The 16,008-nt window shown below is 44.1% G+C and overlaps 1 protein-coding gene across 1 annotated transcript; it reads right to left on the bottom strand.

The window, feature by feature from the left end:
- Positions 1–3,966: 3,966 nt before the first annotated feature.
- Positions 3,967–15,984, bottom strand: nsun2 (NOP2/Sun RNA methyltransferase 2). The gene is made up of 19 exons (XM_030411779.1): positions 15,737–15,984; positions 14,888–15,045; positions 14,594–14,698; positions 14,403–14,508; positions 14,117–14,188; positions 13,865–13,949; positions 12,881–13,073; positions 12,163–12,237; positions 11,860–11,990; positions 10,153–10,226; positions 9,835–9,965; positions 8,927–9,023; positions 8,481–8,698; positions 7,332–7,424; positions 7,104–7,239; positions 5,949–6,029; positions 5,256–5,394; positions 4,751–4,790; positions 3,967–4,647 (listed from the first exon to the last, which is right to left on the bottom strand). The coding sequence occupies exons 1-19, from the start codon at positions 15,797–15,799 to the stop codon at positions 4,365–4,367; spliced, it is 2,280 nt and encodes a 759-aa protein (XP_030267639.1). The 5' UTR covers positions 15,800–15,984; the 3' UTR covers positions 3,967–4,364.
- Positions 15,985–16,008: the final 24 nt, after the last annotated feature.

Here is a 16,008-nt window from a genome sequence, read left to right as displayed (position 1 = left end):
TTTTGACAGCTATTACAGGTGCCGCTGCTTCAGAAACTCCTCGGAGGAGCGACAGTTTGTCCAGAATGTCCATGGAACGTCCTGCTGTCCTCTGGGATGGCGCTCAACATCCCGGATGCAACATTGAGGTGCTGTCCAGCATTTTTGGGCATGACTCGTGCTCCACTCCCAATGCTGCTTTGTTTTTCTTGATTTGCACTGCATCTACTGTAGCTCTGCTGGCGTTTGCACTGTTGAAATATCTCAAAGCCAATCGTAATTAATGACAGGTAAGAAGTTTATTTTTTTTTCTGATAAATTCTTCTCACAGATATCTTAACCATAATGAAGCTTTTTTTTTTTTCCTGAGGACAAACTGGTTCACTGGAGTGCTTTTCCTGATTGATGTAAAAGCTAGCTGGAGATAAGTTTTCAGAACGATTAGCCTCTGATTAGCTGTTAATAAAGCAGTTACAACATATTTTGTACTTGGTAAATGGGTGTAAAAAGACGCAAATTCACCTTTGGCCAGGTTTAGCTTGCAAACTTTCTGGTGAAGATCAAAGATAGATCATGTTCACACAGCGGCCATTTTCTTATGACATCATGCCCAGCGTGGCAAGCTCAAATGCTGGGAGAATACTATGCTGCTGTGTTCCATGCTGACCATCTTATAGACATAGAAAATCTGACCAGTCGCTAGCATTTCAGAGCTCCCTGAAAAGATAATGATGGTATAAAAGCAGAGGGACATCGGGCCATATTTCGAGCAAAGCTAAAACTACATATTTTAAACCCATTTGCTAACGTTAGCATTCGACAACTTCCTAGCTTCCTATCCGTTTCAGTTCCAGGCAAAAATAAATCTGTCCACGGTGTGCGTTGACATTTTAAAATTCATTCACACCTTTCCTATCGTGTTGTGAAACACCACCGAACAGCAATGTTAGCTCTGAGGTGGTTGAATGCTAACTTTAGCTGCTGGGTCAAGGACTGAGAAATTCTCGTTCTTTTACCTTTAAATATGGCCCGATGTCGCCCTGGGTTTCGACTCTTCTCTGTCTCCTCAGTTGCTGATTGTTAAGAAAGAGGTGAAATGAGTTTGTCAGATTCCCTGTCATTTCTTGCAACCTGGAACACAGCTGTGTGACATTTGAGCTTCCCGTGTGAATATGGCTGAAGTCACTCCACGTCCGGTTTCCCTCATGGGAACTTATTTCAGAAAAACTTTGTATGGTAGTGACCAGAGAGAGACAAATCCGTTTTTTTCGATCCTGCCATGAAATTCACACATGATGTTTATCACTGACTGCAGTTGTCAATGTGGTCAGATTTACTGTGATTATCATCTTTTTTAGTTCCTTTTCATCTGCTGGGTTGGCGGCCATGTTGTTGCTGGTGACGTGTTTTGAGCGGGACGATGTAGTTCAGCGAACATTTTACTACATTTAGGACAAACTGCGACTTTTCTTTTAAACTGACAAAAATCGTACGTGTGAATTATGGCACAATTGAAGCGGGATCAAAAATAAAAACATTTTAGGTTTCAATGACAAAGCTTTAGTTGTTTTTTTGTTTTTTTGTTTTTTATTGCGTCTGTGGCACAATGGCTTTTGAGGCCTTGAAACATATCTGGATGTACTTTACAACGGAGGGTGGAAGAAAAGCGTTGGTGTATTGAGGGGCGGCTAAAAGCAGAGACTTAAATTTAGACGACAGTTTGGGAACATATTAGAACCCCGGGCTTCAGTATGAATAAAGTTACAAAGAAGGACCGGTTGGAAAATTTAGAAAGAAAGCAGAAGACAGGAAGAGGAGAGGAGAGGATGAAGGAGAAAGAGGACATAAAGGTAATGTATGTGTCCCTGTGCCGAGCGGATGTCATTACTAGTATTAGTAGGTTGGCAGTAAACGCTGACGCTAAAAGGCAGAAGGCATCACTCACACTGACACACCAACACACACACTTTTAACAGACGAAGACGGGCTTAGTCGAAGCATACACACACATTTGCACGCAAGCTTAACTCAAACACACACACACACACACACACCCACCCACGCACACAGACAGGCCTGTGACTCAGTAACAACTTTTGCCTTATCTCCAAACCTTTCTCTATCTGTCCAATTCAATTTATTCATCCCCACCCTCTCCCTAACCCTCCATCCACTCATCTCTCTTCATCCTCCCAAGGCTTTTATCATTTTCAACTCCTTCCATTTTCGTGCGCTTTCCTCTACTCAGCTCGAAAAAATTGAGCGTTTTTCTCTCCTTGTTCATCCTTGACTGACTCCACGAGCAGCTCCCTTTCCTCTGTTATGGCTTCACCTTCACTCCGAAATACCTTTCTGCACATTTTAAAAGATCTCCACCTCCCTTTTTTCATCCCTCCTTGATCTTGTTCAAACCTTCCCTCTCCTCCCTCGGCAATGTTGGCATTTAATCTTTCATTTCCATCCTTCTCTTTTATATAAGCTGAGAGGGATGGTGGAAATCAGACTAATTTGGCAAACAAAACAAAACAAAGCAGGTAAAAAAAAATCCTGCACAACTGAGTTTACTCTTTCACCAGTTCCTCTCTTCTTGTCCCAGACTCTGCCTCTGCAAACAGCGCTGTCACAGGCATATCCACAGCTGAGAGAATTGACATGACAGCAGTAATACCCGCTGCCGTGCACTTTAGAGGTCACAGATCAAATAAAAAAAGGATGGGAACAAGGGCCAACAGAGGATGGAGAAGAGAAGCGAGGAGGGAGAGGCGAGCAGACGAGTACAGGATGCTCTCTGTGGTCCCTCTGTCCTCTGTTCCCTCCCGACACCAGAGAGAGGTGAGGGGGCTGGTTGTCATGACGGCTGTTGTCATGGTAGCTGGACTGGGTAATAAACAGGAGCAGCGATGTCCGTCCATCCGTCCATCCAGCACAGTGAAGTAGCAGCTAGTATGCTGTCGTCATGGGAAGTTCATCTTGTGTTTTTCATATTTTGATCATCACCATAGAGAGTCACAAGGAACCTTTAAGAGGTTATGAAAGATTCTCAATTTAATACTGATGCCTGTATACGACCCACATAAGCAACCAAGACCATGAGCAAAAAGACGGGTTGATTCCATTAGAAATACTTACAAAACAAACGCACTCTTGGCCAAATTTTTTTGGATTGCCAATACCGCTTTTGTCCACAGGGGCCGCCAGAATCAGCACTACATTTAAGTTCCTTGTAGCAGCTTTAAAGGATGGTTCTGTTCTCTCCATTACCCACCTTTACGCCAGTATGAAGGCCCAACAATGGCAAATAGTTGTTTTTTTTAAATAGTTTGTTACTTCCTGGATAATCCTTACTTTCTTTTATGACGCTTCTTTGGATGTATAAAAAGAAGAAAGCCGCCAAAGGAGTGTGTTACTTGTGACCGGCGCTCATGGATAAGTGTACCAAAAACACAACTTTATATCTTTATTTAATGTTTTGGGTGAAACTGGGTTATGTTTTATGCAGAATATGTGCTGGTTTTCCCTCTGCTGCCCTCAGGCTGCCCTTCCTCGAGCAGCTCTGGGCCGGTAGCTTTACCTGTTGCTAATTTAACTGCTAACAAACGTACTGATCACCAACAGTGAACCCCTCCAAAGGACGGCCACAGTCTTGTTTAATCCATCACCCCTTCAATACAGATTTATTTTACTATGGCAACCAGCAACACTGAGCTGTTGTCATTAGGCATACCAATGATATTTGATGGTTTTTGCTGGTTTCTTCAAATTATTCTACATTTGAAAACGTGAAAAATGTAACTTGCAACACCTTTGCCAAACCACTTAATATACTAAACTATATACTATACTTTTTTTCTTTTACAATCTTTTTTCCTCATAGCCATTTTATTATGTCTGTTTTTCTCAGAACCTAATCAAAGCCATCTCGAGCATGCCTTTTACACTTCAAGAGCCAAGAATAAGCTCTCAGTCAATAATTTGACCGTGACACAGTTAACCTTCAACGCTTTTAATCAACTCCATAGTTCTGCTTAATTACAGATGTAGAAAATGAGACGGCAGTTAATACAAACCTCTCAAAATATTAGCAACTGAAAGAAAATTGACGCCACTTGGTAAGTGGAATAATTCAGTTAAACCATAAAAAAAAAACAGCTATATAAAATAAGACAAGCCATTAAACTAAAAGCCGTCTACTGGAGGGGCTCCAAAAATTAAAAACTCCCAAGTGAGTCCATCTCTGGGAGGAAATTCTTCTGCAGTGGCAGTGTGGTGAACAGAGAAACCCTCCTCTACCACTTTCATGTGGTCTTGGACCTGGTTAACGGCTCTTAGAGCTCCAACACGTCTTCAGCCAATCCTTCTTCCCCTCCCTCTCTCACACGACATCCTCAGCTGCTGGTCCCCTGGTTGCCGCTGTTGGCCTTCGCTTGTGATGATCCGTTTTCATCACCGTTCTCCAAGTCCAGCTCTGCCTCATTCTCTGCCGCTCCTTCCTCCTCTCCCTTACCCTCATCCCTCTGTTTGTGCCCGAGGCCCTGTTTGTCTCTGAAGACCTCCACGCCTAACATTCGGAGGTAATGAAACCTCTCGTTACGGGGGACGAAAGCGCGGATGGACGTCTTTCCCCTCCAGCCACACAGCTGGATGGAACACTGAGGGTCCGCTGGGGAACTGACAAACAGAGGGTTAAGGTGAGTTTCAGAAATGACCAAGGACACTACTTTGAAATACATTTTTACAAAAAAAAAACAAAAAAAAAAAACACACAACTTACTCTGGTTTGGGGATGTACTTCAACACAATGCTACCCATATCTGTGGAGAGAACGACAGATTATTAATAACTACAAATCAATAACGCATTATTCCAAAAAACAAATTTTAACTAAAGATACTCTGCCATGCTCGCCTTGCAGTTACTTGCATTCATATCCGACAAGTGCTCAGTGTAAGTACAGTTTTCTTTTGTTGGGACTGCTCAGCTACTATTTTGAGGTTTTTGGGTCAGTGCCTTGCTCAAGGGCAGCCGAACGCCAGTTGTTGAGAAAGATCGAGCATTACTCATTCATTTCCTCCTTTCATTTAATGCCAGCCAAGCCGGAACCCTTCCAGTCACTGATGCACTACTCTCACCTCTGGGCTGCATCTTAGACTCTTTTTGTTGGCATTATGAAAAGGAAAACCTGCTGCAGCACAATCCTATTAATTACACTTCAAATTCCTTATTTAGTTTGAATGCACGTCTTGTATTTCGGGATGAGAATCTTTTGGCACGCGTACTTATTTTCTTGGCCTGAGCGTGAGCGTCATCCTCCAGTTTGCTGAGGAAGGGGTTCTCCTGGGTCAGCAGCACTTTGATGTCCTCCACACTCACTCTGATTATCCTGGAGCGAATGTACGGCTGAAGAGTGTAGATACCCTTCAAGGACAGAGAAGAGAAAGTGGTTCACAACCTGAAGCGCAACAAAAGAAATCCAGATTCCTTCACAGTTACACAGAGCATCAAAGATTAAGTCATTATAAGTATATCTGAGTGTGAACTTTGCTGCCTGGCTCTCTTGTTATTATTCATCTGCGTTCATCACATCTGCAGGGAATAGAGCGATGATGGGGAGAATAACTCTGCATGTTTGAGGAGCCGCTTTATGTTGAAAAAGTGTCCGAAAATCAGAGAATTCGTAAGGTGTTGTAAGGTGTCCTATAAATATAAGCTATCATCACTATGCATCGCCGCGTGCATCACTTCAAATGACGAGGCTGATTTGCATACAAAAAGGAGATTATGGGAGTAGTGGGAAAATGTGCAGCTAAGGTGTGAATAGAGAATGTTGTGTTTTCAAAAAAAACGCAGCTTTCTATTAATAAAAAGACGCTGCGCGGCAAAGAGTAGCTGGATTTACAGAAAATCATATTTACTCCACCCAAAAATGCAGTGTGTGTGTGTGTGTGTCTGTGTGTGTGTGTGCGTGTTACCTCCTGAGCCAGTCTGAAGGCACAGCCAAACTCCTCTCCATCACTGTTGCGAGACCACACCTTCACCCCCGTGTTAATGACCTGAGAAACGAGTAAAACGAGCATGCTGACATATGGCTCCACGCAAAAACAACACGGGATGCCAACTTCTTCTGGCCAACACCGCTAATTAACATCTCTCCAGAAACAAAGGCTGTATAATATAAAAATACAAGACTAATTAAGCTTCTTGTGGTGTTGTAGTTTTAACTGATGCTGATGAAAAAATGCCTCTAATGTACACCATATTACAAAACTGTGTGTAAACGTGGTGCGGCTGGTCTCTGGTGTCCCGGCAGGAGTGGGAGGCAAGTGTCAGTCATTTGCACGGGAAAAAAATAATCAACTTCTGAAATAAATATGGAGTATGATGAATACAAGTTGAATTCTCCACAAACCTAAGGGATGTGAAGCTCGTAAAATAAGATTTGAATGATCGTTTAATATCGGAATAGTGAAGCGGGAGGAACAGATACTTTAATCAAACTACCAAGGTACTGGAAAAAAAAAAGCCCAGTTAAGTGGATTTTCTCTGAAATTTTATATTAGATAAAGGGAGGAGGAGAAGAGAGGGCCTGGGTTATTAATCATCACATCTGAAACATGGAATCGTGCGGAGGGGATGCAACTGGCTGTGGTTTAGCCCGATAGAAAGTGGCTAAAAGTGAGGAACATTAAACACGAGGACGACAACAAAGAGACTGAGGCGCACACAAACACACAGACGCACACAGCCACCTGTGCAGGTGCTACAGGGTGGAGGACCAGAGGGATTTGGGATAGGAGAGTGTCCCATCTGTTATGCTCCTTCCCTCTGATGGGCTAGTACATGTGCACACACGCTAGCACGCACACACAAGCTACAAAAATAAACTGATGTACCAATGTAAAGCCAATATGTCTGTGCCTGGTCTGTGCACTGCTAAAATAAACACGATGGAGTTTGACTACACTGTGAAGTCTGATCAATACTCGATGCATTGTCCCTAGGACAGAACCGACTCTTGATTTGTTGCTTCCATTTTTAAAATCAGATAAACAAGCTAGGAAACGCTTTATCGTCACCACCATCAGACCCAGCTTTGAATGTGTGCGAGTGTCTGAATGCAAACGCACCTTCATGCGCTCGCTGTTATTGAGCAGCACGTTGCGCAGCTCCTTGGACACCATGTACAGGTGTCTCTTCTTGCCCTCGTGGGTTCTGGTCAGAACATTCTGTTTGGGGAAGTTTGGCGACAGATCATAGAAAGATCTAGGAAAAAAAAAAAAACGGAACCGTAGTTTAGCTACACGGAAGTGCCGAACGCGACCGCTTGCGTGCCTGATACACATGGAGACGCTCACTGTATGGTGGTGAAGACGGGGTCATCTTCAGTCAGGAACACAAAGGGGTCTTCTTTATAACCAAACAGCTTCATCTTCTTAGAGGCTGGAGGCCTGGAGGGGAGGAGAGACGCAAATTCATTTATGGCTCAAATTAATTATTAAGGTTTACAAATCAAACACATTTTATTATGTAGCGCCTCAGTGGGCTTTGCAAGTTGTACAGTGAACCACATCCTCCGTCCTTAAATCCTTGATTCCAATAAGAACAAACTCTACTCAGGGGCGGTTCTAGGAGGGGGCCAACAGGGGCCAGTGCCCCCGTAACTCTGAGTCTGGACCCCCCTGTGGCCCCCCTGACAGGGAGTCTGCATTAATAATACAATGACAGATTTCTTGCAATAATTTTGTTCTGAAAGGAAGGGCAAAAATAAAGTGTCTCAGCAGTTTACTACTCAATCAATATTGCTGAAATTGTAAACACTGCTTTGCCTGAATGAGGGATTTATCCTTTTTTCCGGGTTGTATGTGCCCCCTAACAAAAAAGCCGGCCCCAACCTGGCCCCCCTATTAAAACTGGTCTGAACTGACTCTACTTGTAGTTATTTGCTAAATTTTTCCTAATATCGAATGCTGAACAACTGTCAATGCCTCTCGTTGAAAAGAATATGCGTGCTAAGCTGTGTTGCAGTGGAGGCAACATGCTGCGATATTTCACAAGGTCTGAATATGATCGGGCTGGTAAAGGTTAATAGGCCTGATGTACAGAAGCAGCATGCACCACAGAGCACTTTAACACACAGGCATGGAGGACTTAATCTCTAAGAAGAACCCTGCTCACTAGTGGTAATGGGCGGGACAATATCTTGTTCCAAAGCCCGCGCCTCATACAAAAACATATTTCATTTATTTTTTACAGCTATTTCAATAACTAAATATATATATAATCCAAAGACGATATAAGTGGATATGCTAATTTTTTTATTTAATTTTCACTGTAAAATGATGACGTGCTTTTTTCTGGGGTCTGTACTGAAGCACTAAGCATGTTCCCTCAACTCTGCTTTGGATATTGCACTTGTTCGACCCTAATACAATTCTTCTTTATGTAATGGCTCAAGACTGCAGTATTCCTTTGTTCATTAGCTCATCCAGGCCGACATGACTCACCCACACACTCCATCTTGTTTCACAGCACTCTCCTGGGCCAAGGATGCTCCTTTGGGTGCCTCCTCTTCTGCCTCCCCGTCTACTTTTCCCTCTGGGCATCCCCCCTGCCCCTCCTCCTCCATAGCACTCTCAGGCAGACAAGGAGTGTCTACAGGGGTCGAGGCCGCTGGAGAGTCTCCAGTCTGGGCCGCTGAGAGGGACGAGACATCCCTCCTCAGCTGGAGACGACGGGGAGGGAGATGAGCAGACAAAGAAGAAAGAACAAAGTCCCAGCTGTGGTTAGTAACACTGAACAGGTGAGAGATGCAGCGGGGGGGCGGGGGGGGGGGGGGCTGCTGCTGGTTCAACAAACATACCCACATGGGGGGAGTTCTGCTCCATTTCCCTCTTCAAGTAAGACTGACAATCTAATCATCCATTAACCGTGAGTGTTTGTGAGGACGTACCTTGGGATATCTTTTGTTCCAAGGCATCGGGGCTTTCTTCACCAGCACTGCCACAAAGAAGCCGCCAGTGTTCTGGTGATGAGGCAGAATCCTCATACTGACATTAAAAACACACACACACACAAACATCACAAATCGTGCCGGTGAGTTTTATGGTGCCACCTACTGTGTAAATAAACAAGGTTTTCTTTACGCATTAAATAAAGAGGTGCTGAGGCAGTGTGTGACGACAGCTCCATCTGCTGGCCGGCGTCGTGTCAGCCTGAGCGTTAAAGTAAAAGCTGCAGAGCAGAAATGACATCATCCCCCATTAAGTGAGAGTACAGGTGTGTACACGTATGTGCATCCATGCAGAGTGTGTGTGTGCGCGTGTGTGTGTGTGTGTGCGCAAAGCTGTGCCAAGAAAATAAATCAGACACATTACTCAGCTAATGAATTTGGCATCAATGGAAAAAGAAAAAGACTACAAGTGTGTGTGTTTGTTTTTTTTCTGCTTTCAGAACAAATTACTCTGAGGAGGCTTAAAAGCTGAGACAAAATAAGCTAAATTAAGACAGAGGTCTGGTGTGTGTGTGTGGGGGGGGGGGGATCACGTCAAATTGGCCCTTCCTTTTCTAGACAATGAAGACGCTCCAACAGGGGCAACGTTTGATGAGAAAGATGTTTCAATTTTTCATAACCACCTCCTTATTATCGCACTCATCAATAAGACTACACTGACTCTTTTCATTAAAATCAAAGTTGCGTCAAACAAGGATTTAGAGCCTTTAGCAAAGTCCTGAGTGCAGAGCCGACCATATGTGGACTCGCAGATTAAGGTTTGGGGGGTTATAGTTATGAGAAAGGAACTGAAAAGTCCTCCACAGTTTATAAGAGTACATCATTTTAGTGTGCGAGTGTGTATGTACCATCTCTCCAGATGCATGCTAGCAAGCTTCTCGGGGTCTGTTGGCGGGAACATGGTGGGGCGGATCTGCGTGTGACGACTGCTCGGAACATGGGACCAGTCCGGGTACCACTGGCCGTCCTTGGTCATCAGCTATGGGAGACAACAGCCGTTTAAAGTGTGCGGTCCAATCGAATTAGTCAGGACACTGTCCTGCCAAACGCAGTCAGACTTTAAAGCTGAAGCGCTTCCATGACTTAAACACTGCTTTCCTGTCTGGTTTGTTTTTGCAGCGGTTGGTTTGTCGGAATGAACGCCAAAGACTAAACGTTTCCAGTACCTTCCAGGAAGTGACCCCAGGCATCCACTTCAGCCCTGGCAGATCGGCTGAGCTGTCGGCCAGCTCCAGCGCTCCTGGCAACGGGGATGGGAAAGACATTACAACTTGGCAGAAAAAAAACAGAGTGGTTATATATAGATGTGATTTTCATATACTTTACTCGGATACATTTAGCAGCTCAAGCCTTGTGTGTTTCAGCAAAAAGGAAGTGCTCCAACTCTTATTTTTTATGTCATCTGTCCAGTTTTATGACACGATATATACACACACACACACACAACCTTTACAAGAGTGCCATGGCAGAAAGGTAATTGAGACATCCTTGGCCGTCTTTCACAGTGTCATATCCTAACAGAAATGTTCTTATTGAGCACTCAAACGATTGTTCAAATTCTAATTTCTTCACCCAGAGTCCCTGATGACATTTGGATTGGGCGTGGGGTGACATGACAATCTGATGTCACACCTATCCTGGCCACGATTGTTGGATTGTTTGTGATGGCCGGCTCCCAGAACCAACAAATCAGACTATTATCAGCAACTATTCAGATAACAAAAGAGTTATTTCAGTAATTTTTCCAATTTAAAATGTCATAGATTATCTGGTTTCAGGACCTCTACTGTGACAACATACTGCTTTCCCTTGTCTTCTGTGACACTAAGATGAATATTGTTCAGTTTTACATTGTTGGTTGGACAAAATTAGCCATATCAAGATGTCACCTCGGAGTTTTTGTCAGTGTTTTCTACCATATTACAGATAAACACTGATGATTTATTGAGAAAATCAAAAATAGATTAAAAAAAATATATACATTGTTTGCTGAGTAATAGGATAAACTTCAGTGCTCCTAAAATGGTTCAACATCAAAACATCAGGTCACCTCTGCAACACAACGTCAGCTAGTTGTAAACATGATTCATGTGGCTGTGAGGGCAGTGTAAAAATGCTCCATGCAAATACACACAAACACAGATGCGCTGCAGACGCTTCGAGCTATGCAGGGTCAATTTCATGCATTGTTGCATTCCAGAGTAATGTGTCTGAATGTGTCAGTACGTCACAGATTCTCGCTTTGGCGCCAGACTGTGGTGACAGCTGTACTGAAGTCAAAGTCAGACACTTAAACCAAACAAATCTACGTCGACTTCTGATGAAGAAATGACTCCAGAAAATAAAACATACTCCAGAGTAAAAGGTTCATCACTTTTCTTCTTCTTTTTTTTTTTTTTTTAAATCAACACATTGTTTGTTCCTCCACTTTGTGTAGTAAAGGCTCCTGTTCGCGGTGTAATTGAATTCATATCGACTTGATCACAATATTATCCGACCTGTCAATAATTTGGGGGGAGGATCAACTTGTGCAGCCTTCCTAATCAGATATCTGGGTTGGATGTGGTCGAGTCAGGCCACATGAAATCCTCGAAATGTGGCGGTGCGCTCCCACTTTCGAGGAAATGTATAGCAGGCCGTGTGAAACGATCGAGGCCAAGACTTTTGTCATGTGTTTCACAGCCAGCAGTAGCAACGCAGAATGTAAGAGACAAGCAAGAAATGAAAAAAAAAAAAAAAAAACTGAAATAACATTAAATTAAAAAGGAAATAACAGTTGAAACGGAAGATAAATCAAACTAAAAACGAGCTCATTTGAATAAAAACTCTGCCACATATTGCTTTACTTGTAAAGCCCTGTGAGTGTCTGTTACCTTCGCTCTTCTCCAGCAGTGCTGCGATGACAGCTTCGTCCTCTATAGGGTTGAGTGAACAGGTGGAGTAGACCATCCTCCCTCCTACAGCCAGCTGTTCAACGCCACGCACGGCAATACGCAGCTGCAGCCTGGTGAGCACACACACACACGCGCGCTCTGTAATATTTCCAACTTTTTTTTTAATTGGCACCAAATGAACACACTCCGTTCCCTCGTCGTGTCGTCAATTAGGTCTACCACAAAAGCGCGTGGCTTCCTCTGTTGTCACAAAAGCACAAACGCACACTCCCCCCCACTCACCCGTGGAGGTGCAGGCTGTTGCTGGTCGTCCACTTCTTCCACACGTCTATGTTCTTCCTCATGGTGCCGTCGCCGCTGCACAACACAGAGCAGACAGCAGCACCAGTCAGACACATCCCCAGTTTGGCCCGAGGCGCTGCAACCACCAGAGATCCCCCCCCCCCCTCTCATCCACTTCTCACAGGGCAAAAACTGTCTGCCAAGCAAAAACTGTCTAAACGCTGGGCTTTAGCTGACTGCTCACATCACTGCTGCCTGCCTGCCTGCCTCACTCGGTCTTCATTATGGCTTTTCCTCCCCTCCCTCTCCCTATGTTGTGCTTGGCAGGGCCACCTGGCTTCGGCGCTACAGCTGGCCAAACTCGGGCAGCATTTGCAAACAAACGCAGTTCTGTTTTGGCCGTAAAAATCACGCTAGATTTCGAGAGGAGAAGGATGTTCTGCCGCTAAGCCTGTGCTGAAACATTAAGAACAAAAACACTACAAACCGTCAGTTACGAGGACGCGTTAATCCTGCGTTTGACAGACTGAGCGAAGTATCATCTCCATCTGTCACATTAGAATCTCCTCGCCAGCCCACACACACACACACACACAGCACAGTTCATCAACTATATTTCTGTTCTTTATCCACTTCCGCCCCGACTTCTAAACTCTAATTCTCCCACAGTGCTGAAGAACGTGCCGGTGACGCGCCGTCCGGTAGCCGTTTAGCTGACCTGCAGGGCACGTCACACAGGATGCGGTCGTAGAAGAGGATGTCCTTCTGGCCGTCGGCGTCGATCTTGAGCGTGGGGATGCAGGAGGCGTCGTGGTTGATCACCATGATGCAGGGGCTGTTGAGGCGCTTGGCTTGGTGAACGAGCAGGTAGCAGCGCTTGTTGTCCACGTCGTTAGCGATGACGAAGCCCTCTGAAGGGAAGAAGAGCGGTTTGAGGTTGACTGCTGTTAAAGTGGGGGCACAGTGGCAAGAGCTGCAGGTTTACTGATGGGTTCATTCATACTAAATAATATAGAGGATTCATACAGAGTTTTAATGATCGATTCAAGCCCTTGTAAAACACTTTCACTGTACTTAAACGGAACCATTCCAGTTTCTTGAAGCCTTTAAAAATCACATCTAAATAGTTACAACGGATGAAATTGCTCAAATGAAGATTACACAGTTCCTTTATACCCACAGCAATCATTAAGCCTGGTCAAAAGATTCATTTACCTGTTCATATGAATTTTGAGTCTACATTTTTATGGTGAATTTTCTTAATTTGCTAATTTTGACGCCAGAAAAGAAGCTGTTTGTAGCTTGTAACCGGTAAAAAAAAAAATTATCTGCAAGTATCTGTAAGAACACTCTGAACACAAGACTCGTTTATCTCACTGAAATGCTTCTTTCCAGGTGATATTTATATTTTTTCACATGAATTAAATTTTACAAATATAACCTTGTGAGAGGTGCGCAACAATTATGTCGTCTGTATACCCAACACGACAACATTGCTTCATTTTAAATATCAAGGATGTTTGGTCACAGAACATGAGTGAATTCAAGTATGTGAGCGACACAATGGTCGACATCAAGCATTACAAAAACTTTCACGACTTTGTACGAAGGCTTTTGTCAAGCCAAGCAGCTGGGATACAATGACAATGGTGATGTAGCTGATCTTCACTTTGATTCCTGGTATTAAACCTGTGCGTCTTACCCGGGAATGGCACATCCATGTCAGCATGGAGCATCTCAATCAGCTGGGCTGTCTTTGACCCTGGAGCTGCACACATGTCCAGGATCTGCACAGAATCGCATGCAAATGAACACTTCAGAACAATATCTTTCTTTGGAAAACCGATATTTTTCCAAGCCACGGGGGAAAAGTTTTACAAGGGAGAACATGGGAGGAAAAATAATAAACACAAAATGCATACAGCACTGACAGACGTTTTAATAGGGCTTTTACCTTATGGTGGGACTCAATCTTCATGAGGAGAGGAGGGATCATACTGACGGCCTCCTGTCGGCTGATGTTGCCCTGCCATGACAAACACAAACATGATGCTCGTCTCTTCATTTCTATAAAGACTGCTGACATTGTGTTGTCTTTATTTTTTTTCAACAACAGATCAAGACCACATTTTGTGACCGAGGCCGATGTTCGAGACTGCATTGCCGCTGTTATAAATCAGGTTTTCAACAGGCCGCAGGTGTTTATGGTTAATTTCCTGTGTGGTTTGTGCTCGACTCACAGACTCTGTCTCGCTGACCAGAAACTGGTGGAACTTCTCCAACAGGGGAGACTTCCTGATAATCTTCCTGCTCATGTTGGTGTGCCAGGCCTGCTCATCTGGATACCTGCAGTGGACGGGATACAGTGTGTGCTGACTTTATAGACTCAACACAATGTCCTTTTAAACTATGGTAACTCATGAGACCTTACCAGCTCAGAGGCTGCGGAGCCTCAATCTTCTGGCCTTCGATCTCCACCTCCTGAATATCCTTAAAGTATTTTTCCTTCAGACAGTGGAGGATTTCTTTGGCATGGCTGAAAACAAGACAGAAAGCAGCAGAATCCAATTATCAAACCACTGGTCCTTTTACAAGCCCAGATACTGGAGCTTTGATCAATACGAGAGAAAGAAAAGACACGTTCATTTCACACATCATGTATGGGGACACTCTTAACAAGCAAAGCAAAGACTCTGCATCCAGATTTTAAATTCTCACAGCTCACCTCTTGTATCCGGTGATGCGGATGGTTGCTGGCAGCGGTTCCCTCATCGCCTCCATAAACTGTTCAAACTCTCCATCGGGCACCAGGCCTAGTTCCTTGTAGTAGTGCTCAAACAGCTTATTCTCCTTGACAATGTCAGCGTAGCCGGCTCCCCAGCCCTGAACACATGGATGCATGATAATCATTACGGGTCATATAAACTGAATATTTGTACTGCCTTTTTTGCAAACAACCTGGACAAGCACCAACTAAAAAAAAAAAAAGCGGAATGTCATTGAAGATTCTATCAATTTCATGTTTACGTGCTTATGGTGCAGTGTAAATAACTTGTAGAACATGTTATATGACCTATTACAACTTAGTACAGCCTAATGGTCACTTCGGCATGTTGTAATTCATAATCATCACTTTTCCAATAACATTTTTGAGGTTTTCTCAAACCTCGATGCTTACTCGTTTCACAGGATTTCGGAGAGGGCTATCAGACTTGAAAAGCATGGCCTCTTAAAATTACCACGTTTCTGAGCAATGTCTGGTGAAGGCAGGCTCTCCTGACAAAAACAATCAGGCACGCATCTAGACCAATGTTTAATGTGAAAAAAAGGGCAGTTACACATGGCTTTTTAAAAATTAGCAGAGTTAACGGTAGCTAACAGTGAAGCTCTGCAGCTGTTTAGCAGCACCACCGCAGCATGAATGCACAAGTTTAGTAAAGACAACTTGGACACAGATCCGCGATCGTCACAGCTCACATCGCATCTAGTAAATAAAGTGAATTAAACATGGCCTGAATGAGCACTTTCTACCCAACATTAGCAAGAGTTGCTGCAGCAGAAGAGTGAATCTTACGCTGTCCCTGTCGTCTCTGCCGGCAGGCTGGTTCTTCTGCCGCTGCCTGCTTCTTTTCCCCATGTTGGAGCTGCAGACAACTCTGGAGATGAATCTGCGGATCAGCGTGGAGGGTGAACGCGGAGAGAAGTGACCTGCGACTCTGATAAAAACAGAAATTCAGCCTGCTGAACGCCTGAGGAAGGACAGCTGCGTTGTGTTGTATCCTCGAAACGTGTTGCCTCTGACGCACGTGAATCAGGACCCCGTCGGGGTGGCCACGAAATCTGCCT

This window comes from Sparus aurata, chromosome 3, assembly GCF_900880675.1.
Source record: "Sparus aurata chromosome 3, fSpaAur1.1, whole genome shotgun sequence".
NCBI classification, from domain to species: Eukaryota; Metazoa; Chordata; class Actinopteri; order Spariformes; family Sparidae; genus Sparus; species Sparus aurata.
Note: the sequence above shows the minus strand (reverse complement) of the source record. Positions and strands in the feature narration are given on the sequence as shown.

What these genes read in the sequence shown, in the direction of transcription:
- nsun2 (XM_030411779.1), bottom strand. Translation starts at nt 15,799, where the DNA reads ATGGGGAAAAGAAGCAGGCAGCGGCAGAAGAACCAGCCTGCCGGCAGA. An exon ending in AGATTGAGTCCCACCATAAG is followed by an intron (nt 13,950 to 14,116) that starts GTAAAAGCCCTA and finishes GATTCTGTGCAG; the next exon opens with ATCCTGGACATGTGTGCAGC. An exon ending in AGCATGCATCTGGAGAGATG is followed by an intron (nt 9,024 to 9,834) that starts GTACATACACAC and finishes TTTTAATGTCAG; the next exon opens with TATGAGGATTCTGCCTCATC.